At 44.3% G+C, this 27009-nt stretch overlaps 1 protein-coding gene across 3 annotated transcripts in view; it reads left to right on the plus strand.

Annotated features, from left to right (window-relative positions):
- Positions 1-27009, plus strand: part of LOC148034250 (protein TONNEAU 1b-like) — a 122930-nt gene that overhangs the window by 24153 nt on the left and 71768 nt on the right. For all 3 annotated transcript variants that reach the window (XM_087680477.1, XM_087680475.1, XM_087680476.1), the window contains exons 3-4: positions 23810-23898; positions 24035-24160. In XM_087680477.1, the coding sequence (XP_087536603.1) occupies positions 23810-23898; positions 24035-24160 (215 nt within the window). The remainder of the gene's footprint in view (positions 1-23809; positions 23899-24034; positions 24161-27009) is intronic.

Here is a 27009-nt window from a genome sequence, read left to right on the forward strand (position 1 = left end):
CTTCATCAAATTTTACTTCCTAAGGCTTCAATTCATGGGGCTCTTGTTGTCTACAACCGTGGGAAGGTTTAATTGAAGCTATTTCATCAATATTGATCTTACATTGAAGTATTTCTTCAAGATTGAAGGCATTTTCAGTCTCTTGAATATGGCAATGCCTGAAAATTCTTGGAATCCTTGATTCTATAAAACATTTACACTCTTCAAAGCTCAAAGAATCTTCTCCAACAAAACATTGTAGACTTCTATCAAAGCCTTGGATTCTCTTGATGCATTGGAGCAATCTTATTGATCAGGAGCTGAAAATTACATGGGAGCAATGGTATTGGACAAAGCTTTCTTGAAGCCGGCCTTATGATCTTCAATTTTGATCCATGGATGGTGGTTTATGCTGAATATTGATTGGCTGGGGTTTATCTACTACTCTTCATCAACATTAAAGAGGTAAGTCTCTTTTCATCCAATTATTGAACCAATCCTACAGTTGATAAAGAGAGATTGAGTGTAATAGATCCTCTTAATCCCCATTGAATGGCATGTAGAATTCAACCTAGGACTAATTATGATTGCTTGATAAATTCTCTTTTTTGCCCATTCAAATGTTGATGTCAAATTGATTGCATAAATGCTACTCACTACCTTCTTAACTTGGATTTTTGTTGGATGATTGAACATTGATGCTATTCATGGAAGCAACATTCTTATGGGCCACCATCTTACAATGAAAAGGAGTATAAGGAAAAGATCAATATCACTAATTTCAAAGGGAATAACGCTTCACCTTTGGAGTGGGAGGAATGGATTAATAAGCATGAATTATACTTTACCCTTTATCTTAGAAGTGAAGAAGCCATGATTTATTTCATCTCTCTTTATCTTGAAGGTTATGCCCATACTTGGTGGCATTACATGCACAAGATTGGGCAAAGCTTTCTCACTTGGGAGGAGTTTAAGCAAGCAATGATTGATGTTTTTGTTTCCCCTTTGGAAAAAGAAAGGCTCCAAAGAAGATGGTATGCATGTGCTCAAAGAGGAATGCCCATTAGAGACTACTTCAATACCTACTTGAATCTCTCCATATATGTTGAAGGCATTTCAGATTTCCCTAAGTTGAATAAATACATTTTTGGTTTTGATCTTGCCCTATTATCAGAGGTAGGAGCTTAACAGCCAAAAACTTTACACGAGGCCATACAATTGGCTGAAAGATATTCCTTGAAGTACAAGAGAGATGCAGAAAATTTTCAGCAAAGGAATATGGGCAATAATTTTTCCAACCAACCACAAAATATAGGCAAGTTTTCAGCCAATCAAGAGATACAATAAAGCAAGAAAATAGGGGTTATAACAATCTAAATAGTTATAACAGCAAAGTGCCAAATTTTCCCACTATTTGTGCCTCTAAACTAGGTGGAAATTATGCAGAGATATAGGGGCAAAATTTCAGAAATGTGGCTGAAACAAGAGGTAATTTTTCTAGAGCTGAAAATCTCCTAAACTGTCCCAAAACAGTTCTAACAACAACTTCCTCCCTCATGACAAGCTTAGAGAAATGCATAGCAAAGGATTATGTTTCAAATGTTGGGAGAAGTGGTTACAAAATCATAAGCTGAAGTGCAAAGCCAAGAATTCAAAAATCAATATGATGATCATTCAAGATGTTGAAGTTGAAGAAGAAGAGGAATATGAGGGAAATCTATTGCATGTTGATGCTTACCCAATGGTTGATGTAATGAAGAATTCTATGATCCTATGGACGGATTTCTATTTGATCCAGGTGACACTTGTCATTAGGACATGTATTTTTGAAGTCTCACTTAACATGTGGATTAATTTTTAATCACATGATTAAGTAAATGTTGCACATGTGAGGTGTAACTAGGGTTAGAGTAAAATTACGAGCCTGAGACTCGAGGAAATCACCGGATGTCAAAGGCAAACGTTACTATAAGTTATATTGCACAGGTACTTGGTGATATCTAGTGTCAATTGTTGGCCTAGGTCATTCATTTGGCCATAAGTGTCAGTTGTGACACTAGAGAAGTGACGTTTAATGATACCTAATGCCAATCTGATGGTCAAAGGTGACGCAAAGACACTCGGGAGTGGAAGATGTCTAGCCAATTTAATTATTGGTTAGTTAGATTATTTTTCAGAGTACCAAAATAATTATTAGATTGATTTTCAGTATTTAAAGACTGAAAATTAATATTTAATTATGGATAATGCTGGAAAAACCATTTGAAAAGGCTGTCATTTGTCAAAAATGCCCATGAAGATTGAAAAATGTCTTTAGAGGCCGGAGAGAGGCATTTTTAGTGTATTCAGCCTGCAAGAGAGAGAGAGGAGATGTTGCTGGTTTGATTTGTAGTCATTGAAGGACCTTCTGAGGTAGCTAGGGGAGAACAAGACCAATCAACAGCAGGTAACAGTATCTACAAGTTGTTGAGACAAGGCAACAACAGTAAATGATTGATTTTTTTAGGTTCTTTGTATCTACAAGCTGTTGTGGCAGGGCAGCAGCTGCATTGAATTGATTTTCAGTCATTCTTCGCGACAAAACTCTGAAGTTTCTCTCTCTATAGCTTTTTCTCTCATCTCTCAGCCATTTCATAGCCTTGCTCTGAAGATCTCAGCATTTGGACCCTTGGAGGTTGAGAAATTGCAAATTTCTTTGTTATAAACCCTAATTTACAGCAGAAATTAGGGTTTAGCAACAGTCTCAGGAAGCGTGCCAGAAATTGGAAGCTCCAAGGCTTGGAATTTTTACGATTGAAGGTGAATTTCAGCTAAATTCAGGTGGAGGACTAGCCAGCCATTGAATTTGGGGTATTTTCATAATCCATGAAATGGGTGAAGGCCAATTAAGTGTCCGAATCAAGGGGCAAAATAGATTGAAGACTTGCTGGTCACTTTGGATAGCAAGGGAGTTTGGAATGCGAAGGGGATCAGGAGAATCCCATTGTAAATCAACTTTTTCTTCAATAAAGCTAAAGAAATACCGAAAGGAGCGCCAATGGGGCCAATTGGGTGTGCATTGTCCAAGATCAGTAGGTAAATTTGTATTTTCAGATTTGCATTAATTGTTTGCTATTGTAATTAAGTTGTAATCAAAGATTTACCACCCTATCCGAGGAGGAAGGCTGGTTACATTGTTTCATTGCCCGTTGCCGATACACCATGAAATCCTTTGAATTGGTGGGCCCGTGGTACTTAATTGCAACTTGGGACTATTGCATTATTGCTGAAATTGTTCTCAGCAGTGAATTATAGCAAGCATGTCTTCACATGGTGATACGGGATCAAGTGGAGAGGATGCATCACTCCTTGGTCAAGCATGTGGTGAAGGGGGAAATGCAATGATTGATGTTGGGCATGGTTCTTAGCATGGACAACATGCTGAAAATGTGGAAAATGACCCAAATGTTGGCACTTCAATGCATAAAGAGGCTGATGACCAGCAAGGGACTGAAGAATTTGATGATAGCTTTAAGGATCGAATACGTACAACAGCAAATCTTTTTACTGAATTGGCAAAGGATCCCCAGTTTACTCGATTCTTGAATGCCCCAAAGAAGGACAACAAAGGCAAAGAGAAGAAGACACCTTCTACAGCTTCAGGACAGCCACAAGAATTGAAGGAAATGCCTAACCGTTCTTTAGAAGAGCCCAAAATGCCTAATGAGCACAAACAATTGGTATTTGTGGGGTAGCAAGTGCAAATGCATGGCCAACTTGGTAGTGCCAATCCATGGGAACATTGGCAGCAAGGCAATCATGCACATGCAAGCATGGGACAGGAAGGATACTTTGGTGGTGGTACCATTTTTCATGCTATGGTTTGACAAACACTGCATACGGGAATGTATGGCAGAAATCCCTATGGTATGCAGCAGCCAATGCATGGCTCACAACACCCAATGTATCCGGGTAATGCAAGTGGAATGCCTAATCCCATGTATAGCAGCATAGGCATGATGCCTGGGGCACAAAGCGGGCCATATGGATAGAAGTTTTGGGATGCATTATTGCCAGTTACTTCTTATTGCACAATACCCCTCCATGAGCAGGTGGAGAAGTATATTTGTGGTTTGCCAAGGGTATTCGGGATTTTTGCATTGAGTCCACTGTTTTCAGCATGTCTCAGCTTATAGAAACTGCCACTACAGCTAACACATTGCTGCATGGAAAGGATGCAAGATTCCGCAATGATGATGCCAAGTCACATGCCAAAGAGGCAAAGGCTGAGAAAAAGGGTAAATCTGAAAATAAAGCTGAAAATCAGGGCAGATCTGAAAATAGGGCTGGAAAGAGGAACAGATCGCAGAGAAAGATAAGGGCAAAGAGTGATTGTATCCAAAGTTGTCTATGAGATACTATGGGCCATCCAGGTGTTGGAGAAGATCAATGATGTGGCATATAGACTAAAATTGCCTTCACATTGACAGATACACAATGTCTTTCATGTGAGCTTGCTTAGACCTTTTCATGGAGATGTGCTAGAGGATGTATTTGCTGAAATTTAGTTGGAGGTTGAAAAGCTTGATGAAATATTGGTACCAGAGCAGATTTTGGCACACAAAGAGAGGAAGATCAGGGGTAAGGGTTCCACAAGGTACTTGGTGAAGTTTTAGAATTATTCACCAATGGATGCCAAATGGATGGAGGAGGATGACTTGACAGACCATCCTTAGTTGTTGTAGCTTTACCTTGATGCTTTCCAGTTAGAGCCGACTTTAGTTCGGGCTCAATCAGGTTCCGTAGAGTAGAGGTCCAGAGTATTACTTGATGCTTGTGAGGGAGCTAGCACCTCTGCTCCTCAGTTATGGACAGCTCTCGTATGTAGTGGATCTCGGATGTATTCAACAAGCATCCAAGGTAGTGCGCTGACAGTATGTTTGCCATGAGGTCACTACTTAGTGTACTAGTCACTATGTTTGGTATGCAGATCAGTATGATTTTCATTGCAGCTTTGAAACTGTACATTTGGATCCGTTATGCTCAGTGTGCAATCAGTTATGCTTAGTATGGCATTGGTTATGCTTGGTGTAGCATCAGTTAATGATCATCAGGGGCTGATTATCGAATGTTGGTTTTCAGCGTATGATCATTGATATTCAATGGTATTCAACTCAGTTTTTGATCAGCTTGAGAGCCGTTTATGGTCACTTTTTAGATCAGTTTTGCATCAGTTTTTGCATTGATTGCTAGTCAGTTTTTTGCAATGAGTTTGTGATTAATTTGGAGTCACATTTGCAGCAATTTGTGATTAGTTCTTAGATCAGCAAGTGATCAGTTTATGATCAGATTATGCTCAGTTTTCAATGGTTTACATCTAGTTCCATGGACAACATCATATGTTATGATGCCATTGATGTTTCAGCCATGGTTTATGCTTGGTTTTTGCTATATTATGGTTTGGTTTTGCCAGATGAGTTGAGCTCATGAGAAATAGACATGTCACATGATAATTTGGCAATGTTTTTGGGATTCTTTGTGAGTCTTATGTTATGATATGTTGGCTGGTAATTTGCAGTATATGTTGGGCATATGGAATGGTCGAACAGTAGTGCACAATGTTGTGTTGACTGTGATGCCCTATGGAAATTTCAGTGTAGTACTTTGCTTTTAATGCATTTGACAGTGCAATTGAGGACGATTGCAATTATTTCAAGGCGGAGGGTTGTTATGAGGACATGTATTTTTGAAGCCTCACTTAACATGTGGATTAATTTTTAATCACACGATCAAGTAAATGTTGCACATGTGAGGTGTAACTAGGGTTAGAGTAAATTTACGAGCCCGAGAGCTGAGGAATCACCAGATGTCAAAGGCAAACGTTACTATAAGTTATATTGCACAGGTACTTGGTGGTATCTAGTGTCAATTGTTAGCCTAGGTCATTCATTTGGCCATAAGTGTCAGTTGGTAACACTAGAGAAGTGGCGTTTAATGGTACCTAATACCAATCTGATGGTCAAAGGGGATGCAAAGACACTCGGGAGTGGAAGATGCCTAGCCAATTTAATTATTGGCTAGTCAAATTATTTTTCATGGCACCAAAATAATTATTAGATTAATTTTAAGTATTTAAAGATAAAAAATTAATATTTAATTATGAATAATACTGGAAAAACTATTTGGAAAGGCTGCCATTTGTAGAAAATGCCCATGCAAGATTGAAAAACGTCTTTAGAGGTTGGAGAGAGATATTTTTAGTGTATTCGGCCTCTGCAAGAGGGAGGAAGGAGATGATGCTGGTCTGATTTGCAGTCATTGGAGGACCTTCTGAGGCAGCTAGGGGAGGAGAAGACCAATCAACAGCAGGTGACAGCATCTACAAGCTATTGAGACAAGGCAACAACAGTAAATGACTGATTTTTTTCAGTTCTTTGCATCTACAAGCTGTTGTGGCAGGGCAACAGTTACATTTGACTGATTTTCAGTCATTCTTCGCAACAGAACTCTGAAGTTTCTCTCTCTATAGCTTTCTCTCTCATCTCCCAGCCATTTCACAGCCTTGCTCCGAAGATCTTAGCATTTGGACCCTTGGAGATTGAGAAATTGCAAATTTCTTTGTTGTAAACCCTAATTTATAACAGAAATTAGGTTTTGGCAGCAGCAGCCTTGGAAAGCGTGCTAGAAATTGGAAGCTCCAAGACTTGGAATTTTTAGGGCTGAAGGTGAATTCTAGCTAAATTCAGGTGGAGGACTAGACAGCCATTGAATTTGGGGCATTTCCATCATTCATGAAGTGGGTGAAGGCCAATTAAGTGTCCGAATCAAGGGGCAAAATAGATTGAAGACTTGCTGGTCACTTTAGACAGCAAGGGAGTTTGGATTGTGAAGGGGATCGGGAGAATCCCATTGTAAATAAACTTTTTCTTCAATAAAGCTAAAGAAATACCGAAAGGGGCGCCAATTTTGGGGCCAATTGGGTGTGCATTGTCCAAGATCAGTAGGTAAATTTATATTTTCAGATTTATATTAATTGTTTGCTGCTGTAATTAAGTTGTAATCAAGGATTTACCACCCTATCTGAGGAGAAAGGCTAGTTACAGCACTCATGATTCTCATGCTTCATTGTGTACTATTTCACATGATGCATGGACCGGATGCAAAGGAGAAAGTACACTTAGACTCAAAGGTATCATCAATGGCAAGGTTGCACGTATTTTAGTGGATATGCACAGCACTCATAGCTTCGTTGACACCAAATCTTTGAATGGACTGGCTTCAGCAAAGTGAACTTAATGTTGAGCCAGCTGCTCCATTGGATAATGCAAAAAATGAGCCCATGGCTAATTTGAATTTTCAGCAAGGTGTTAAATTTGAAATTAAGCAAGAGCTTGTACACAATCAGGAGGCTAGACAAATGCCTAGATGGTATTTGGAGACTATGAAAGATAGTCATTTGGATGCTTCTATTGCTGGTTGTACTAGAAGACAAGCTCGTATGCACGATAGTGTATATACCATGGAGTTTGTTACGGTAGCAGATATAGTCAATGATGAGGAGCGTGAATGTTTTAAGGATGCACAACAAAGTGTGCATTGAATGGCAGCAATGCAAGCTAAGTTTGATTTCATATAGAATCAAACATGGGATTTAGTGTCCTTGCCTGTTGGGAAGAAAGCCATTGGTACAAAGTAGGTGTATAAGCTGAAAAGGAATGCAGATGGATCCATTGACAAATATAAGGCTAGGCTTGTGGCCAAGGGTTACACACAAAAGAAAGGTATTGACTATGAGGAGACATTTGCTCCTACATCCCACATGACTACCATTAGGTCTAGGGTTGCCTATTATGGTGGATGGACTGTGCATCAACTTGATATAAAGACGTCATTTTTACATGGAAAACTTCAAGAAAAAGTGTATGTACAACCAAGGGATCCGAACACTTGGTCTGTAAACTGAAAATGGCTTTATATGGTTTGAAGCAAGCTCCTCGAGCTTGGTATGCAAAGATTGATGCCTTTTTACTCAGCCAAGGATTCATAAACAACTCATTAGAGTCTACCCTTTACGTTTGTAAGGAGGGGGGATTCTTGCTGGTCGTATGTCTATATGTTGATGATCTTTTGCTTACAGGGACACATGCTGATGAGATTTCAAGATTTAAAAAGAATTTGCAGCAAACTTTTGAGATGTCAGATTTGGGGCCTTTGCACTATTACTTGGGCATTTAGTTCATTGATGATGCTAGAGGCATTGGATTGTCACAGTTGAGATACATTGGTAAACTTCTTGAGAGGTTTGGCTTATAGGATTGCAAGCCAGTTTGTACACCGATGGATCCTGGACTGCGCTGTCATTGCAGGATAACGATGACTTGTTTGATATCCATATATATGCTCTAGCAGTTGGATGTCTTATTTACTTATGCAATAGAAGGCTAGACATATAGTTTGCAGTTTCAACCTTGAGTAGATATATGCGTCAGCCACGCATGTCACATTGGCAAGTTGTCAAGTGTGTTTTCCGTTACTTGCAGGGTACTAGAATTCTTGGATTGCTTTATGCCAAGGGGGGATCACTGCACTTACATGCTTACAGTGATTCTGATTGGGCTGGTGATTATGATTCTTGTTACTCCACTAGTGGCAAGTGTTTCTTTCTTGGCTCATCTTGCATCTCTCAGCTTAACAAGAAACAATCCACTGTTGCCATATCGTCATGTGTAGTTGAATACAAGGCAGCTTTTACTACCATAGTTAAATGCGTATGGCTTAGACGCTTGTTAGCTGATTTGGATATATCTATCACGGTGCCTAATCCTTTGTTCATTGACAGTCAGAGTGCCATTGCAATGGCATGGAACCAGGTCTTTCATGCACGCACGAAACACATTGAGATCCATTATCACTTTGTCGGAGAGAGGCTATATGCAGGTGACATTAGCCTTGTCTTTCGTCCTATCATCAGTAATGTGGTAGACATCTTCACCAAAGCTCTTCCTCGTGATAAATTTGAAGCATTTCGCAATGCTTTAAATTTGATCTCCTTGTTGAGAAACCCTTCACCCTTCACCCGCAGTTTGCGTTTTTGCGTTTCTGCGTTTTGCGTTTAGGGTTTGCAGCCCCAAAAATTGGAGCCATCCTAGACTAACTGTGCCTATTTATAGGCTACTCTCTCATTCATTTCTTACGGCTGATTCATTCAGTCTGTCACCTCTTCTCTCCAGCCTCTCCACTACCCTCACACCCCTTCAGGAGAACATTGCGGTTCGTGGTTTGTGGCTGTCTTCATCATCTTCCTTGTGCTACGGCACCCTTGTTCCCTTGTATCATATTCACTCTATAATTCAGGTCTTCATCATTCCATTCATCGGAGTTTCTTCTCTCTTCTCTTCTCTTCTCCATGTTTTCCGAGTTCACTCCGTGTTTCTCCCCGCAAACCCTATTGTCTCGCTGGTATATCATCTTTTAACATGGTATCAGAGCTGGATCTGCTCACCTAGCAGCGAAGATCCTCCATTCGAGTGAAGGCAAAGACCGGTGGTGGGTTCATCATCCACTTCTCTTCTTTTTTTGCTACATTAAAATCTCGTTTTTGCAGATTTCAGGTGTTTCAGCTTATTGCCCACTGTCAGAGTGCAGCGGTGCGGAAGCGTAGGACTGAGAGTGAGAGAACGCAGAGAGAGAAGGGAGAGAAAGAGACAGTGTACACTGAAGATCTGCTGTATAAAGAATGCTGAATACAAAGATATACACGGGCGCAGTGCGCTGGACTGCGTGTCTCCACCTCGACGATGCGACCTGCTGTCCACCTCGAAGTCTGCTGCAGTCTGCACTGTCTGCTGTCAGAAATCTGCGAACAGAGACAGAAATCTGCATGGCACCGGTCTGTAATCTGCGACAGAGAATAGTGACCAGACTGCTGGAAACATCGACTATAAATAGTCGAAAAACTGCCTGAAATGGGGCGCCAGAAAATAGGGCGCAGCCTGAATAAGTCGGCTGCATTAAATGCAGCCGACTGGGCTGCTGACAGTCGGACTGCCACGTGGCAGTCCGACTGCACAGTCCGACTGACTGTGCAGGCTATGATCTGTCTAACACCCCCTCTCAGAGCCTGGACAGGGCAGAAGCCTGAGGGATCTGGAATGTTGCCGAAGTAGAGCCTGAGGAAGCGCCTTCGTGAACAAATCCGCAAGATTATCCTCCGTCTTGCAATACTCCACAGTGATGGTCTCATCCAAAAGCTTTTCTCGGATGAAGTGGTACTGGATCTCAATGTGCTTCGTCCGGGCATGAAAAACAGGATTCCTCGCCAAGGCAATGCAACTCTCATTGTCACATCGCAGCAATGTAGGACGAGTCTGGGGGCACCCAAGCTCCTTCAACAGTCTCCGAAGCCACACAACCTCGCATGTGGTGGAAGACGCGGCCCGATACTCCGCCTCAGTAGACGAAAGGGCTACCGTGGGCTGCTTCTTGCTACTCCATGAAATAACACCTGCACCCAAAGTAAAGCAGTAACCTGTTGTAGACCGCCTGTGGTCCACGTCACCGGCCCAATCCGAGTCGCTCCAACCTGCAAGTACAAGATCTGACCCATCTGTCCCTGCGGGGTAATGAATCCCCAAATCAGACGTCCCCCTCAGATACCGAAGTATCCTCTGAGCAGCCTGCCAATGCACCGTCTTAGGTTCACTCATGAACCCTGCCAAGAGCCCAACAGCAAAACATAGATCAACCCTCGTGTTGAGAAGCCAAATCAAAGACCCTATCAACTGTCGATAGCGGGAAGCATCCGCCAAAGGAGAAGCTGAGTGGGAAGTGGCCTTCCAGTTCGGATCCATAGGAGTAGAGAGGGCCCGACAGTCTTCCATCTCAAAAGACACCAAGAGCTCCTGTACATATCTCTGTTGGGAGAGAAAGATCCCCCTCTGAGACTGAAAAATCTCATGTCCTAAAAAGAAATGGAGTAGCCCCAAATCCGTCATCTCGAACGTTCGATGTAAAGCTGACTTTGTCTCCTGGACCTGCTGTGCATCATCACCTGTGACAATCAAATCATCAACATATAATACAAACAGCACACAACCATCCTCGGAAGTGTGAACATACAGCTGCGGATCGGCCTTGGACCGCCGATATCCCAACTGAGATTGGAGGAACGAATCAATCTTCTCGTTCCAAGCTCGCGGGGCCTGCTTGAGACCATACAGGGCCTTCTTCAACCTGTAGACTTTCCCATCTGAAGAACCAAAGCCAGGAGGCTGCTCAACGTAGATCTCCTCCTTCAAATCACCATTCAGGAAGGCCGACTTCACATCCAGCTGATAAACAGGCCATCTCCTATGGCCAGCCAAAGCAAGAACAGCTCTAATGGTTGCCATACGAGCTGTAGGGGCAAAGGTGTCATGACAGTCAATCCCTGGGCGCTGGGCAAAACCCTTAGCAACAAGGCGAGCCTTGTGCTTATCCAAAGTACCATCACTGAGATATTTGGTCTTAAAGACCCACTTGACTCCAATCACCTTCTTCTTCGGGGGGCGTGGCACAAGTGACCAAGTGCCATTCCTCTCAATAGCTTCCAACTCAGCTTCCATAGCTTTCTTCCATGGGGCGGACTGTAAAGCCTCCTTCACGGAGGTGGGCTCTCGATCCTGCATAACTCGGGACATCAAACAATAATTGGAGCACACAAGCTCCGAAGAATGCGCCTGGTGCCTCCGTGACCGCCGCGGACCATCCTGCGGTCCCCACTCCTCAGGAACCCCCTCAATCCCTGAATCACGGAGTGTGTCACGGGCCCAGCGAGGAGGAGGCCGAACCTCCCCTCGTCGTTCTCCATCAGTAGAAGACTCTGGAATGTCCACCGGTGGTAACTCCTCAGAAGGATCCGGTGGAACTGTAGACTCTGTGTCAGAAACAGAATCATAATCAAACGGCACAGGCTCCAGTGGAACTGTAGAAGGAGCCAAACTCTCCCCTGGATCTCCAAGAACGGGATGCTCCTCACCCGTTGAAGAAGCCGGAACCTCCACAAACCGCACATCACGGCTAGTATATACATCCCGCTTGACGGGATCATAGAGTCGGTAGCCTTGGGACTGGGAGCTGTAGCCAACAAATACCTGTTTGCGGGAAGCCGCTTCGAATTTGTCACGGTGAGCTTTGGGAATGTGAACATAGGCATCACACCCAAAGACCCGAAAGTAAGAAACATCTGGCTTCGACCCAAAATACGCCTCAAATGGAGTCATCCCTTCCACGGCCGAAGTAGGAGATCGGTTAAGAATGTGGACTGCAGTAGCCACAGCCTCGGCCCACAGAACCTGGGGGGTCTGTCGGTGCTCCATCATGGTGCGCGCCATCTCGATCACACTGCGGTTCTTCCGTTCGAGAATACCATTTTCTTGTGGAGTATTCGTATTGGCAAACTCCTGGTGAATTCCTCTATCTGCACAAAACCGAGCAAATTCATTAGAGACAAATTCACCTCCCTTGTCGGATCGCAAGGTCTTCAACTTCCGGCCTGATCGGTTCTCCTCAAAGAGAAGCCAATCCTTGAAGTGCGAGAAAGCTTCTGATTTTAGTGCCAAAAAGTAGGCCCATGTCATCCTGCTATAGTCATCCACGATCAGCATGAAGTACGAGCTCCCACGTAGGGACTCATTCCTCATAGGGCCACATAGATCCGTAGATACTAACTCCATCGGTGAAGTAGACCGCCGCGAAGCGGTGTGGGGAATGGCATCCCTATGCTGCTTCCCCCTTATGCAGGAGACACATGGCTGCTGGCTCACCACTATATCCGGCAACCCTCGAACAAGCTGTCCCCGTGACGCCTTCCGAAGATAGTCATAGTTCAGGTGACCATACCTAGCATGCCATAATTCAGACTGTGACTGTGAGGTAAGAAGAAGAGTAGAGAGGGCAGTGGAAGACTTCAGTTTGTAAATGCCGTTCTCTTCATATCCAGATGATAGAACCTTCCTCGATTCACGATCAAGGACTCGCACTGTAGAACTGTCAAACTCCACCAGAAGACCAAGGGAGCAAATCTTATGGACTGAAAGGAGATGGTACCCCAAACCTGGTACATGCAAAACCTCTGAGGTATGGGTGCCACCTCGTCCATCCGGAATAAGTTGCATCTTACCCCGACCTGCAATAGAAACAGAAGAGCTGTCTCCAATGAGAACCTGCCTACGCGAAGGTCGCAGCTGGGCAACACCATCTGATGAAGGAGTCATGTGCCGTGAGGCACCACTATCAATAATCCACTCTCGAGATTGGGAGGCCGCCATCGCAGCATCAGAAGCATTCTGTGAAGGTGTCCTTCGTGTCTTTGTCAGGGCAATCCTTCTTCCAATGGCCAGTCTTTCCACAAATATGGCATGTGGAGTCTTTGTCCTTGTCCTTCTCCTTGTCCTTCTTGGACTTGTTATCCCCCTTCTTCTTCTTTTGGTCCTTCCCCTTCTTCTGAGAGGCTTGACCTGTCAACGCCTCCGTCTTGGAAGCTTTCTGTCCCTTTAACTGTTCCTCTTGGTCCAAGACCATAGGAACCAACTCCTCCCACCGAAGAGTAGACTCTCGCCCTGAAGCAATAAGGGCAGAGTAAAATGTACCGAATCGTGGCGGCAACTGGGACAAGAGTGTAATCGCCATGTCTTCGGAGGAGATCGGCTTCCCCGCATTCTGAACCTGCATCTGTAGCTGCCTTAGCTTATTAATGTGTTCCCTTAGCGAAGAAGACTTATTGACGGACAAGGTCCGCATCTGTACCTCCAAAGAAACCCTCTTCATTAGGGTCATCCGATTGTACATTTGATCAAGCTCCAGCCATATCTCACGAGCCACCGTCAAGTGCTCGATGTGAGCGATCACGGCTGTAGTGCATGATAGAAAGAGAAAGGATCGAATCCGGGCATTCAGTTTGTCCCAATGAGACTGGGCCCTGGCCAACTCCGCACGAGCATCGGAAGAGAGTTTGGACTCATCTCTTACCGAGGGCCGGTCAATATCTTCCTGTACCAACTCCGCCAAATCATAGGACTCCAGAATGGCCAACATCATAACGCGCCAAATGCGGTAGTTGTCGCCGTCGAGCTTCTGATCTGTAGGAAGAGCCGGTAGGACAGGCACCTTCCGGTCCATAATCGCCTGGAACTCCAGGTCCATCTCTGTAGACATCTTCACCTGCAATGCCTTCTCAAACGCAAAAGCAGCCCCCTCTGACTGAGTAGACTCAGCCTGCTAAGGCTCTTCAGTGTCCCGAAACTTCTTTACCCGCCGGAGGCGATGAAAAAGCAAAACCTGCACTTTTAGGTTGAAAACTCAAACTTTCTCCGCGACAAACAGCAGTAAACAGCAGCAAATCCACCACCTGTACTCCTTTCCTGTGCGCCCACACTCGTTTCAGCCTTGTTCCAAGGCGCAGCCCTCCTGTCTGCCCTTAAACGCAAAAAACGCAAATTTGTGTCGCGATGGAAACTCCTCTTCAGGTTGATTCTGCGCTCAGTCAGCCCTCATACACTGCTCTGATACCATGTCAGAGTGCAGCGGTGCGGAAGCGTAGGACTGAGAGTGAGAGAACGCAGAGAGAGAAGGGAGAGAAAGAGACAGTGTACACTGAAGATCTGCTGTATAAAGAATGCTGAATACAAAGATATACACGGGCGCAGTGCGCTGGACTGCGTGTCTCCACCTCGACGATGCGACCTGCTGTCCACCTCGAAGTCTGCTGCAGTCTGCACTGTCTGCTGTCAGAAATCTGCGAACAGAGACAGAAATCTGCACGGCACCGGTCTGTAATCTGCGACAGAGAATAGTGACCAGACTGCTGGAAACATCGACTATAAATAGTCGAAAAACTGCCTGAAATGGGGCGCCAGAAAATAGGGCGCAGCCTGAATAAGTCGGCAGCCGACTGGGCTGCTGACAGTCGGACTGCCACGTGGCAGTCCGACTGCACAGTCCGACTGACTGTGCAGGCTATGATCTGTCTAACACCCACACCCCGTTCGCAGAGGATATCTCAGCCGAAGCTGTCCATTGCTGTCTCTATCAGTTGGTGCCTGATTTCCAGCCCTCTTCATGTATTTTGGAGTTGATTCCAGCGAGGCGACTGCTATTCCTGTGCAGACTTGCCGCCGTACAGCCTGCCACATCATCATAGTCCTGTTGCCTGCGTTTTTAGTCTTTCTCTCTTCTCACCTACGTTTTCCTAGTGATTGCAATCTCTTATTGCTGATCGCATCCTCCTCCCACTGGCAGCTCACTTTCAGCCCTTCCACTACCCTCCCACCCCTTGAGGCTGACATTGCGGTTCGTGCTTCACACTGACCTCACACCCCTTGAGGCAGATATTGCAGTTCGTGGTTCATGGTGGCTGACCTCTTCCTTCTTCAGCAAGGCACACTGGTATCCATGGCTTCTTTATCAACAGATGACCAGACTACTGGGTGCTCCTACTGCGGCATCAGCGAATACACTACCGATGCTTGCCGACTTCGACCCTTGCTCTCCACCCCTCCAGAGTATATGCGTCTTCCACTAGGCACTCCTTGTGCCACCTCTCCTTTCTAGGCCACAAAGATCATTCTGCATCAGCTATCAGAGTACTATGCTCAAGGCAATAAGATGCATCCGATGCATACTAAGTCCTTCCGAGCACATGGAGGATCGATTGGCGCTACGACCTCCTGGAGATCGTCGCAATGCTAGCGAAAATCTTCTCCCACTTATTTTTAGGTACAGTGGCTTCCACGACCTATGGATCTACAGTCCGCTCCATTGAGAGACAGTGATTATTTGATATCGTCTCCTCGTCAGTTTGCTCCTTCGAGAGACACTGGCTGCTCAACTCCTTTTTCTTCTTCGGCTACTTAGTTTGCTCCAGTGAGAGACAGCGACTATTGCCCACCTCTTGCTCATTCTGAGTCCCACCCTTCCCCACCCTCGACTACTCAAGTTCAAGAGGCTACCTCTGGGAGCTCTTTGACACCCCAGATACCTTCTTCCGCACGACCGGCGGCACTTCCTTCATCATCAGACATTTCAGAGTCCGTGATCCATGAGTTTTTGTATTCCCTATCTACTTCAGAGGGGGATTTTGAGGGGGATGGGGATTCTGAGGGGGATGTTATTTCTTTGCCCTCAGCGGGGGCATCTACTTCTTCTTTGACTTCAGTGGGGGCCCCTCCACCTCCCACCTTAAAGGGGGAACCTACTCTATATGAAGTTCTTCACCCATCCTCTACCTTCTTGGGGTGGTTGTCTTTGACCAGTCATCTCTTCTATTGATACCCAGGATCTTTAGGTACCACCTAGATCGGGACCTCGGAGGTTCAGCCGCGACTTGGTGACAAGGCCTTCGTATTCCTTCTAGCATGGATGCACGGAGCTAGTGGATTCTCTCCCGAGGTTGAGTTTCGGGTTCTCTAGTTCCCTCTGTCTACTGTTCTTTATTGAAGGCTCCCTTTCCGGTGGAAATCTTGGATCTTAGGGATCCTCTATATCTTCTTCCTCCTCTTCTTCTCACCTTGGTCACTTGGTCAGCATGGAGCCAACTCCCAAGATCAAGTACAGGCATATCCTTATGGTTCTCGATACCACACAAAGTCCGACATTTCTCCTATGCATTGCATGTTTCATCATCTTTGTACTAGGGCGCTTGGGCAAGTAAACAATTTTCCCAAGAGGGACACTGTCCAAGTGGCACTTGTTGCATGAGCATTCTTTAGCATGTAGCATTGCATCTCCACCTCACTTTTCTCTTGTTTCCATTCTTGGGCCTGAGAGGGGGTGTTGAGAAACCCTTCGCTCTTCACCCACAGTTTGCGTTTTTGTGTTTTTACGTTTTGCGTTTAGGGTTTGCGTTTAGGGTTTGCAGCCCCAAAAAAGGGTGCCATCCTAGACTAACTATGCCTATTTATAGGCCACTCTCTCATTCATTTCTTATGGTTGATTCATTCAGTCTGTCACCTCTTCTCTCCAGCCTCTCCACTACCCTCACACCCCTTCAGGAGGACATTGCTGTTCGTGGTTCGTGGTTGTCTTCATCATCGTCCTTGTGCTACGGCACCCTTGTTCCCTTGTATCACATTCACTCTATAATTTAGGTCTTCATCATTCCATTCATAAGAGTTTCTTCTCTCTTCTCTTCTCTTCTCTTCTCCATGTTTGCCGAGTCCACTCCGTGTTCCTCCCCTCAAACCCTACTGTCTCACCGGTACGTCATCTTTTGACACTCCTTTGGTGGATGTCCCTTGTATCTTGATCACTCTTCATTCTAGGGGGGTTTGTTGGGTTTGACTCACGCCTACGCTCACAAAGGAGTGTCGGTGATCTTTAGTACGACATTGGTGCATTTTTTACTCTTTGTACGAGAGTTTTTCTCCCTAGATTTATTTCTTTTATTTTATGTACCTATGTTACATAGTTTTGGGCACTTATTGTATTTTGCACTCTTCGGGTGTGAACACCCTCTTACAACCCTAAGGTTTAGGGGTTGTACTTTAGATTATTGCATTGGGTATCGTGCTCTCATAGTCTTCACTGTCAATTGTACTCTCAACCGAGCTTTGATCTGCCCCTCATCTCACACTACACACTCTTACCACAAGCTAGTAGAGCCTCATTGCCCCCTTCCAAAGTTGAGCTTTAAAAATGCATTATAACCTGATTAGCTCTTTATTGCAGTGCCAAAACTTAATAATCACCAAAGTTTCATTAAACAGTGCGTGTTCCTAGAGAGTGTATATGTCCCATAGGTCAAACCCTAATTTGGGAGAATCCACACTTTTATATATAGATAGGCTTCCCACCACTCAACCCAATTCCTGTTTTGCAGATTTCTGGCACCTATCTTTGCTATCCACACCCCATCTATGGAAGATATCTCAATTCAATCTGCTGTTTTCAGCTGGCACTTGAGATCAGCCTTCTTCCTCACTTGATAGGCTGGATTTGCTGCTGTATTACGTGCTGCTGTCTGCATTTTCCCTTCTCTAGCTGTTGCCTTCTGCTGTTCATTCCTGATCAGGCTATGGTTACTGCTGACATCATCATCAGATCTGCATTTTCAGTCCTGCCTGCCATAACAACCTGCCATGTATTCACTGCAGGCTGTGTTTCCATTACAGCTGCTGTTACCTTGAGGCTGGAAATTGGTAAATGTAGCAGTGTACCACCGATCGGAGGCTGGAAACTGTGCACAGTCTGTTGTAAATATCAGGCTGAAATAGTGTCTGAGAGTGTCAGGGCCTACAATGCTGAAAATACAGGCTAGTTGACCCTGGAGATGATGGACAGCAGGCTGAGCAGCAGCTTGAGACAGTTTGGAGCAGTTGCCAGCAGCTGAGAGCTGTCGCCTACAACAATGGACAGGCTGAAGATAATGTGGTTGCAGTTGATGATGGCTAGACAACAGATGGAGGCGAGCTGCAAGTTGGAAACTGGGCGCCAACAGCAGCAGAGGGTGTGTGGGCTGGTGTAACCTGCAAACAAGGATAATCATTGAATGGGGACAGCCTGTCTATTTATAGATGTGGAAGGGCGCCCCAAAAATTAGGATTTCCACTAAACTCTCTCGAACTGCTCCCCATTTTAGGGTTTCCATTGAACTCTCTCGAATTGCTCCTTGTTTTAGGGTTTTACTCTAAAAGAGCATTTTTAGTGTGTTTTGGGACTGTTTAAGAGGCTAATCAGCAAGTAATGCATATTTTAGCTCAACACTCTAAACCCATGTCTCACTTATTACCTGTCCCAAGCAGCCAAACCTCTCAAGAATCTTACCAATGTATCTGGACTGTGACAATCCAATGCCTCTAGCATCATGAATGAATTGAATGCCCAAGTAATAGTGCAAAGGCTCCAAATCTGACATCTCGAAAGTTTGCTGCAAATTCTGTTTGAATGCTGAAATCTAATGAGCATGTGTCTCTGTAAGCAAAAGATTATCAACATACATACATATAACTAGTAAGGATCCCCCCTCTTTACATATGTAAAGGGTAGACTATGATGAGCTGTTTATGAAACTTTGGCTGAGTAAAAAGGCATCAATCTTTGCATATCAAGCTTGAGGAGCTTGTTTCAAACCATATAAAGCCTTTTTCAGCTTGCAGACCAAGTGTTCGGATCCCTCAATTTCAAAACCAATGGGCTGCTATACATACACTTCTTCTTGAAGTTCTCCATGTAAAAATGTAGTCTTTATATCAAGTTGATGCACAATCCATCCATAATGGGCAGCCGAAGCAACCATAGACCTAATGGTAGTCATGCGGGATGTAGGAGTGAATATCTCCTCATAGTCACTACCTTTCGTCTGTGCATAGCCCTTGGCCATAAGCCTGGTCTTATATTTATCAATGGATCCATCTGCATTCCTTTTTAGCTTATAGACCCAGTTTGTATCAATGGCTTTCTTCCCAACAAGCAAGGACACTAAATCCCATGTTTGATTCTTTATGATGGAATCAAACTCAGCTTGCATTGCTGTCACCCAATGCACACTATGTTGTACATCCTTAAAACATTTAGGCTCCTCATCATCAAATGTATCTTCTGCCATAACAAACTCCATGGTATGCGCACCATCATGCATACGAGATTGCCTTCTAATACTACCAGCAATAGGAGCATCCAAACAACTATCTTTCATAGTCTGCAAATACCATCTAGGCATCTGCCTAGCCTCTTGACTGTGTACAAGCTCTTGCTGAATATTCAGATCAACCATGCGCTCATTTTTTGCATTACCCAATGGAGCAGCTAGCTGAACATTAAGTTCACTTACTGAAGTCATTGCTATATCACCGATAGAAACAGAGAGCAGCCCTTTGCTCTCACTATTGTACCCCACAAAAATGCATTTAACAGCCTTGTTATCCAACCTCTTCTTGAGTACCTTGAGAATGTGTGCATATGCAGGACACAAAAGTGCGAAAATGTCCAATAGAAGGTTTCCAGCTGTTCCAAGCCTCAAAAGGCATGGCATTTTTTAATGCCTTGGTGGGACACCTATTTAAAACATGGCAAGCACACATAGCTGCTCCCATCCAAAAACAGTGTGGCAAGCTCTTTGCTTTCAGCATACATCTGGCCATCTCCATAAGTGACCAATTCTTCCTTTCTACAATCCCATTCTGCTGTGGAGTATAAGCAATAGTATACTGATGAACAATGCCTTTTTGCTTCAAAAAAGAATTCAGCATAGAGGATATGTATTTCCCCCCTCGGTGTGAAGGAAGAGTCTTTACCCTGCAGCTAGATTGATTTTCGGCAAGTGCTACAAAAGGCAAAAAATGCACCATACACTTCTGACTTTTTCACCAAAGATTAGACCCAGTAGAAACGAGTAAAGTCATCAATGAAAGTGACAGAATAGTAATAGCCACCCAATGACTTTGTATGCATATGGCCACATACATTTGAGTGCAGAATCTGTAATTTGGCAGTTACTCTAAAAGCAACATCAGGGGGAAATGAAAAATGATGCATTTCTCTCGAAATACATCCCTTGCATATATGCTCAGGAGGTCTCTTCAAGAGAGGTAAACCATCAAGCATCTGTGTACGTTGCATAAGCATCAAGCTACCATAGTTTATATGCCCCATGCGAGCATGCCATAACTTTGCTTGTGACATAGCAGGAGTGAGAGTGGACGCTAGATAAACTGACTGATCAACTGAAAAAGCATCCAACTCATATAACCCATGACATAGAGTGCCTATTAAAACCAAAGTTATATGTTCCTTATCTTTGACCATACATCTGTCATCATTAAAGATGACTTGCAAACCATACCTTGCCAAAGAAGAAATAGATAACAAATTCTTATTTATGCCTAGCACAAACAAGGCATCTTGCAAGCGGATAATAGAGCCATCAATGGATGTCAACACAATCTCCCCAATGCTTGTAATAGGGTATGATGCATTGTTGACACATTGTACAAACTTGCCAACCAGGGCTGCAATAACAGAAGTAAACAAATCTCTGCGAGATGTGATGTGCCTGGAAGCACCACTGTCAAAAAACCATGTGCTTGCATCCTCAATAGAGCTAAATGGTTACTAGAGCTAAATGCTCTATCAGCCCAAGAAGAGTCATAGCTACATGTGAAAAAATAAGAGTCCCTGTCTGCAACAAAGGACGTGGACTCAATGGTAGTATAAGGTGTGTCAGAAATAGACATCCTTGACTCCTTTTCCTTGGCTATACGCTTTCTACGTTCAGTGATGTAGTGTTGTGGCTTTTTGGAATAGTGGCACTTGCCCTTGTTGGCTTGTGGCCCTCCTATTTCTTGTTGCCCTGTGAAGTGCCTGAAGTTCGAGAGCTTTGTGGAGCATTTCTAGCTTGGCTGCCCTTGTCCTTCTACCTTGCCATAAGAGCCTACTCAGATGCTATGACTTCTACACCATTGTTCTTTCTTGTTTGCTCTTCCTTTAAGAGTAAATTGACCAAATGAAGGAATGTAAGTGGTTGTGGGAAAATCCTCATGGTGAGGTTCAAGGCCGTATGAAAAGCCAAATACGAGGGTGGCAATGAATTCAAGGTTGTAGATATTAACTGTACATCTGAGTAATACTCATCTACATTCATAAGCTGCTCATGCAAGTCCTGAATTTTATTTAGATGATCTTGCATAGAATCACCCTCATCCAACTTCACAGTCTCAAGCTCTTTCTTCAAGAAAACGATGTGTGTCTTATTTTTTCCAGCAAACATCTACTCTAAGGTCAGCTATGCTTCTCGTGAAGAAGCTGTAGACTGAATGTGAGGGATAATAGACCATTGCCAATGCAATAAGCAACAAAGCCTGTGCATCCCATGTATCCCAAGTGTTTTGTGCTGCTGATCTCTTGGGAAGTGGCCGAGCAAGAGTGAGCTGAATAGGCTGAGTTGCCCATTGTCCACCTGCTCCTGGACGAGTAGTAGTAGGAGCCACAACTCCGGGCCTAACTTCTTCACTGCTGACATAATCCCAAAGATTCTTTGCAATCAATACATTCTTCATCATAAAGGACGAGAGGGAATAGTTGTTGCCATCCAACCTATCCTCATTGGATATATATGTGAATACATCACCTCCCTGATTTGCCATGATAAATGTCACTAATCAGAGAGCAAAAGAGCAATATCTCAAGCTGGCCCAACCTGGAAATCTCAGAATTTCCAGAAATTACAGCAAGTACTTTGCTGTAATTAGCAAATTTAATCACACTCTGTCAACAACTGTTTGAAATGCATGCTATCCAAGGTGCAATAAATGCTCAGCAACACTGAAAATGCAAAAGCACCAAAATTTCTTGTCCCAAAATGCACAAAATCAGTCTATTTCAGACTGTCACGGATGTACATTTGCCAATCTCTGAGTTGACAACAAAAGCCCCAAATGTCTAACCTAAAATTCACAAAATCTCTGCAATAATTGTGTCGTAGACACGTGGTGGAATAGAGATTGCTTGTCCAGGCAAAAGCCCCTTCCAGAGAATTAAATTTGAATAAAAAATTGATAAATTTTATATTTTGTTACCTCTGATATGGGTGGCCGAGCTGGTGGCTCAACTGGTCATTCTGGCAATGGAGGCGACTAAAGGCGAAGCTTCAGCTGGTGGTGGTGCAGACCAGGCTGCATCAGGGATTAGCGGGCAGCATTAGTTGGTGCTGGCGAGCTAGGAAGCAGAGGTGTAGGTGGTGAATAGACGGGGTGTCTTCTGCTGGTGGTGACGTGGGCTGGCACGTGCCTGATTGGTGGCACAGGTCGCACAGGCAACGGGCCGGTGCAGTCAGCAGACTGATGGTGGCGTCTGGCTCAGGTGGCGGCGCAGGGCTGGTGGGGTGCTGCAGGAAGGAGTGCAAGGAGCTGGACTGGCTGCAGCAATGCTCATCTAGTCTGGTGGTGGCAACGCAGGCAGAGGCGCTGCCTGGGAGCTGACATGCTGGCTGGTGGTGGTGGAGCTACTAATGATGGCCAAGGAGCTGCTGACGATGGCTGAGAGGTCAGCTGAGCTGAAGCTCTGCTCTGATACCAAATGTGAGATGGACAGATAGAAGCTCAGCTGAGAGTAAAATTGAGAGTAAAGAGTGTGAGAGCACTACACCCAATTCAAATAGTCTGAAGTGTAAGGTGCAAGTACAAAGTACAACCCTTAAACCTTAGGGTTGTAAGAGGGTGTTCACACCCGAAGAGTGTAAAACACGATAAGTGCCCAAATTGTGTAAGATAGGCACATAAAATAAAAGAAATAAATCTAGGGGGAAAAACCTCTCTTACGGAGAGTAAAAAGTGCTCTAGTGTCCTATTGAAGATCACCGACACTCTCCTGTGAGCATAGGCATGAGTCAAACCCAACATGTAGTCAATTTCAGTATTCACGTTGATAATGATTAAACTAGTGACAATTTCAGACACATTACTGTCTTATGTTATGCATCAAGGACATCAATCTGTGTTGACTATTTTGTTCTAGGGACTGTACTTGAGAAGAAAGCATGGAGACTGATACTTGCATGTGCATTTAAAGCATCATACCAAGGAGAAGATGCTAAATTTGGCATATCTATATGTATTTTTATCAATGTTGTAGTTGAATCCTAATGGCTATGAGAGTATCTAAGAGCTTCAACTGCTGTATTCATTGCACAGTTATATAACTGGTTTTCATGAAGCCAATGACCTTATGCATTTTATGTGGATTATGGTAAGTTGGGAATAAATCAAGTTGAAATAATAGCAAAATAAAGAGTTTGAGTTCATGTGTTGTAATTTAGTGCTGGGTCATATCCACATGGTTTAGTGCAAGTTGCATCTTTGTTGAGGGCTGCCATGTTTCGCAGGTAAGCTACTGACAGCACTTATATGTGATTATTTAGACTGGTGCAAGCTCGACCACACTTTAAAAGTGTACTTACCAGAGTGCAACTTGGTAAAGTGGATTTACTCACACATCCAAGCATCAGTGAATTTTCTGTTGATTTTTTAATGTACGATCTTGTCAGAGACAATTTCCTTTTGGATAAACAATTGCATAACCTGGGTTTGAGGAAAAACTTGTATTTCAGCCAAAAGAATTTTGGAAATCAGAGCTGAAAGAAAAGTTGGGTCAGAAGTCAGATGCTGGAGGAAGCGAAGATGATGAACGAGCTCCAATTTTAGTGGATATTTTAGAGTCGTACTTAAAGGAAGAGGTATGTGGCTTTGAACCGGACAATATTTAACAGCTTTATAACTCTCTCTAAGAATGCTATCTATGGATCTGGTTGTTCATACCCATTGCAGGATTCAATGCTTTATATCTGGATATTGACTACAAAAGAATCTTGCTAGGATGATCCTACTAGGCAGGGGGGAGGTTCTCTATACAGGTTGTTGCCTCAATGGGAGATTGGTTACGTTTCAGGAGCTACTGCAGGAGATACAGATATAGAGATTATAGAGCTCAAGGATGCTAGCGCTATGATAGAGGCCATGATGTAGAGAGTACCTCCTAACTAGAGGACAGAAAGACACTTTTCAGACCGTGATTGGGCTCTTCTCCAATGGGGACATCCTCCTTGGGGTCATTGTGACTGGTAGAGATAGATTATTCACTTTCACAGTGGAGTATGGATTCCTTCATTGAGAGGACTTGAAATTTGGTAGAGTTCATAGGATGTCCTATATAGAAAACCAAAGTAGTTGCACATTGTGAGAGGAGGTGGTATATTGACCTAGATATAGCCACCCACTTGTTAGATGGATGCAGACACTGGGCTTATTAGAGGAGGCTCCTTAGAGATTACAGTGGGATCTAGGAAAGTGGTAATGGAGGGCTGCCATTCCTTGATAGGCCATGCAATGTGGCCTTCTTTGGATACACTACTAGGTTGGGGAGGAGGATTCAAATGAGGAGGATCAAAGCACAACCATCAGCGACTCTCCATTGGCATCTTAGACCATTTCCTGTAAGACTTTTGAAGGATGCTAGGTGACAGCTTTAGGCCTAGGAGGATATCTGTCTTCCCATAGCGATTAGCTCACAGGAGCTTAGCAGTTGATACAAGGCTTGGATATGGTGGGGACCTAGTGGCATGTGTGACATGTGGTGAGCTAGAGGAGACATAGAGACACTACCGGTGGGGCTATCCTAGAGCCTAGGAGGTATGAGGAGAGCCCTTAAGATGTTTTTTCACAACACAGTGGAGACTGTGATTGCGACTTGGGGGAGCTGTAGCTTAAGTCAAAGATAGAGGTCTAACATGTGGATATGTGGATTTTCAGGGGAGCCACTCTTTTCTTATGATTGATCAACATTTGAGGAAGAGGACAATGCCATACACGGGAGCTGATCGCTAGTATTATTGCTTGGTACATTTGGATTGTGAGGTGCAGCCATGGATAATGGCACATTCTATAGACCTCCAGGATGTCTTCACCCTAGAGACTTTTTTGAGGCTACAGGGTGACCTTGTAGTATGAGGAAAAGAGATGCCTTCTTGTGGACCTAAAACTCTCTTTTCTCACATAGCCCCTTAAATGGTCTGGCATTCCAAAATTTCTATAAATAGGTGCATGTTGCTCTCCATCCAGTTACAATCTCATTTTTTTTAGCCTGCAAGTGCTAGAGCTTTGCAGAGGATATCTCAGTCAAAAGCTGTCCCCCATTCTCATCTACGATCGAGCACCAACTTCTCAGCCATCCATTGCAGAGTTGGAATGTTTCCAGCCATCTCTCCATTGCTTGTCATCTAGGTGGCTGCTGTCATGATCAAAAATCTGTGTTTATTGCCACACACTGCCGCAGACTCTGCATTTCAGCCTGTTTTGCTGCCGCTTGAAGCTTGGAGACCTTGGACAGCTCTGTTTTCTGCCAACTGCTGCCGTTCAGCCTGTTCGTGACCTCCAAGAGCTGCATTTTTCCAATCTTGTGCATCACCAGCTGCCACATCATCATCTTCTTACTGCGTTTGCAGTTTACAGCTTGGCTTCTACCCATCTATCATTGATGTAGCATCCTAGTGCTAGACACATCTGCAGATGCCTTGCTACATTTTGGGGTCCGTCAGAGTATGACACACTCTAGCTCATAGTCTTTGCCGTGGTCCTCAAGACATGGGAGTTTGGGGTTTAGTACCTCAAGACATGGGAGTTTGGGGTTTAGTATTCTTCACTACATGTTGTGTTTGCTACATTGAGTAGTGCCTTGATGAGTAGTCTTGGCAGAGGGTTCATGGGATCGTGATTGCTGTGACTTCCCTTTTATAGGATGTTATGTATGGGTGATTGCGAGGGGTCTACTATGGGCCTTTTTGTTCACTTCTTTAGAGCAGCATTGGTGGAGGCACGGGCTTGCATGGTGATCATAGAGTCACAGCATGCACACATCATTGACATAGCAGAGAAGAGATGGGCATGGATGTGTAAGCCCATCCATGGATTTGCAACGATATTTTTTTGGCAAGTAAAATGTGGCTGATTATATTACTAAAAAAAAACTGATTACAATGGGGTGCTCATGCTCAACAGACTAGCTGGAGCTGATGCAAAGTCACATCTACATCATGTATACAAGCCTCTCAAGGCCGTCTGGGGGGGATGAGGGCAAGAAGCCATTGGGGGGGGGGGGTGTATTGCCAACTGGGGTTGTCTGCCTGCATTATGAAGAACAGGTCCTCGCCGCCCCAAGTGCGCATGAAATGACAACGGAGCTCTTGACGAGCCCTGGACTCGCCCTGCACCTGGTCCCATCGGCCGCGGAGGGAGTGGATGATGGAGGTCCAGAGCTCCGCTAAGGTCGCCTGTATTGAAAGTCTCTCTCCGCCGCCGAAAGCCTTCTAACACCATGCCTTCCAGATATGTCATCCAGTTAAGACTCCCTATGATCTCCCATATCTCCGAGCGGTCTACTGTGGGCTCCAATACGTGGTGGATGGGTAGAGCCTCCAAACGGACCATTGCCCAAGACCCTACCTCGATAATGAATATGGTGTCTTGCATCCCGACCTCATACAGAAGGTGACGGCCTTGACTGACTGCCTGCCAACAGAAAGCTCCCCAT

Source organism: Lygodium microphyllum, chromosome 6 (assembly GCF_053477565.2).
Source record: "Lygodium microphyllum isolate KBCC chromosome 6, Lygodium_microphyllum_v1.1.10, whole genome shotgun sequence".
NCBI lineage: Eukaryota > Viridiplantae > Streptophyta > Polypodiopsida > Schizaeales > Lygodiaceae > Lygodium > Lygodium microphyllum.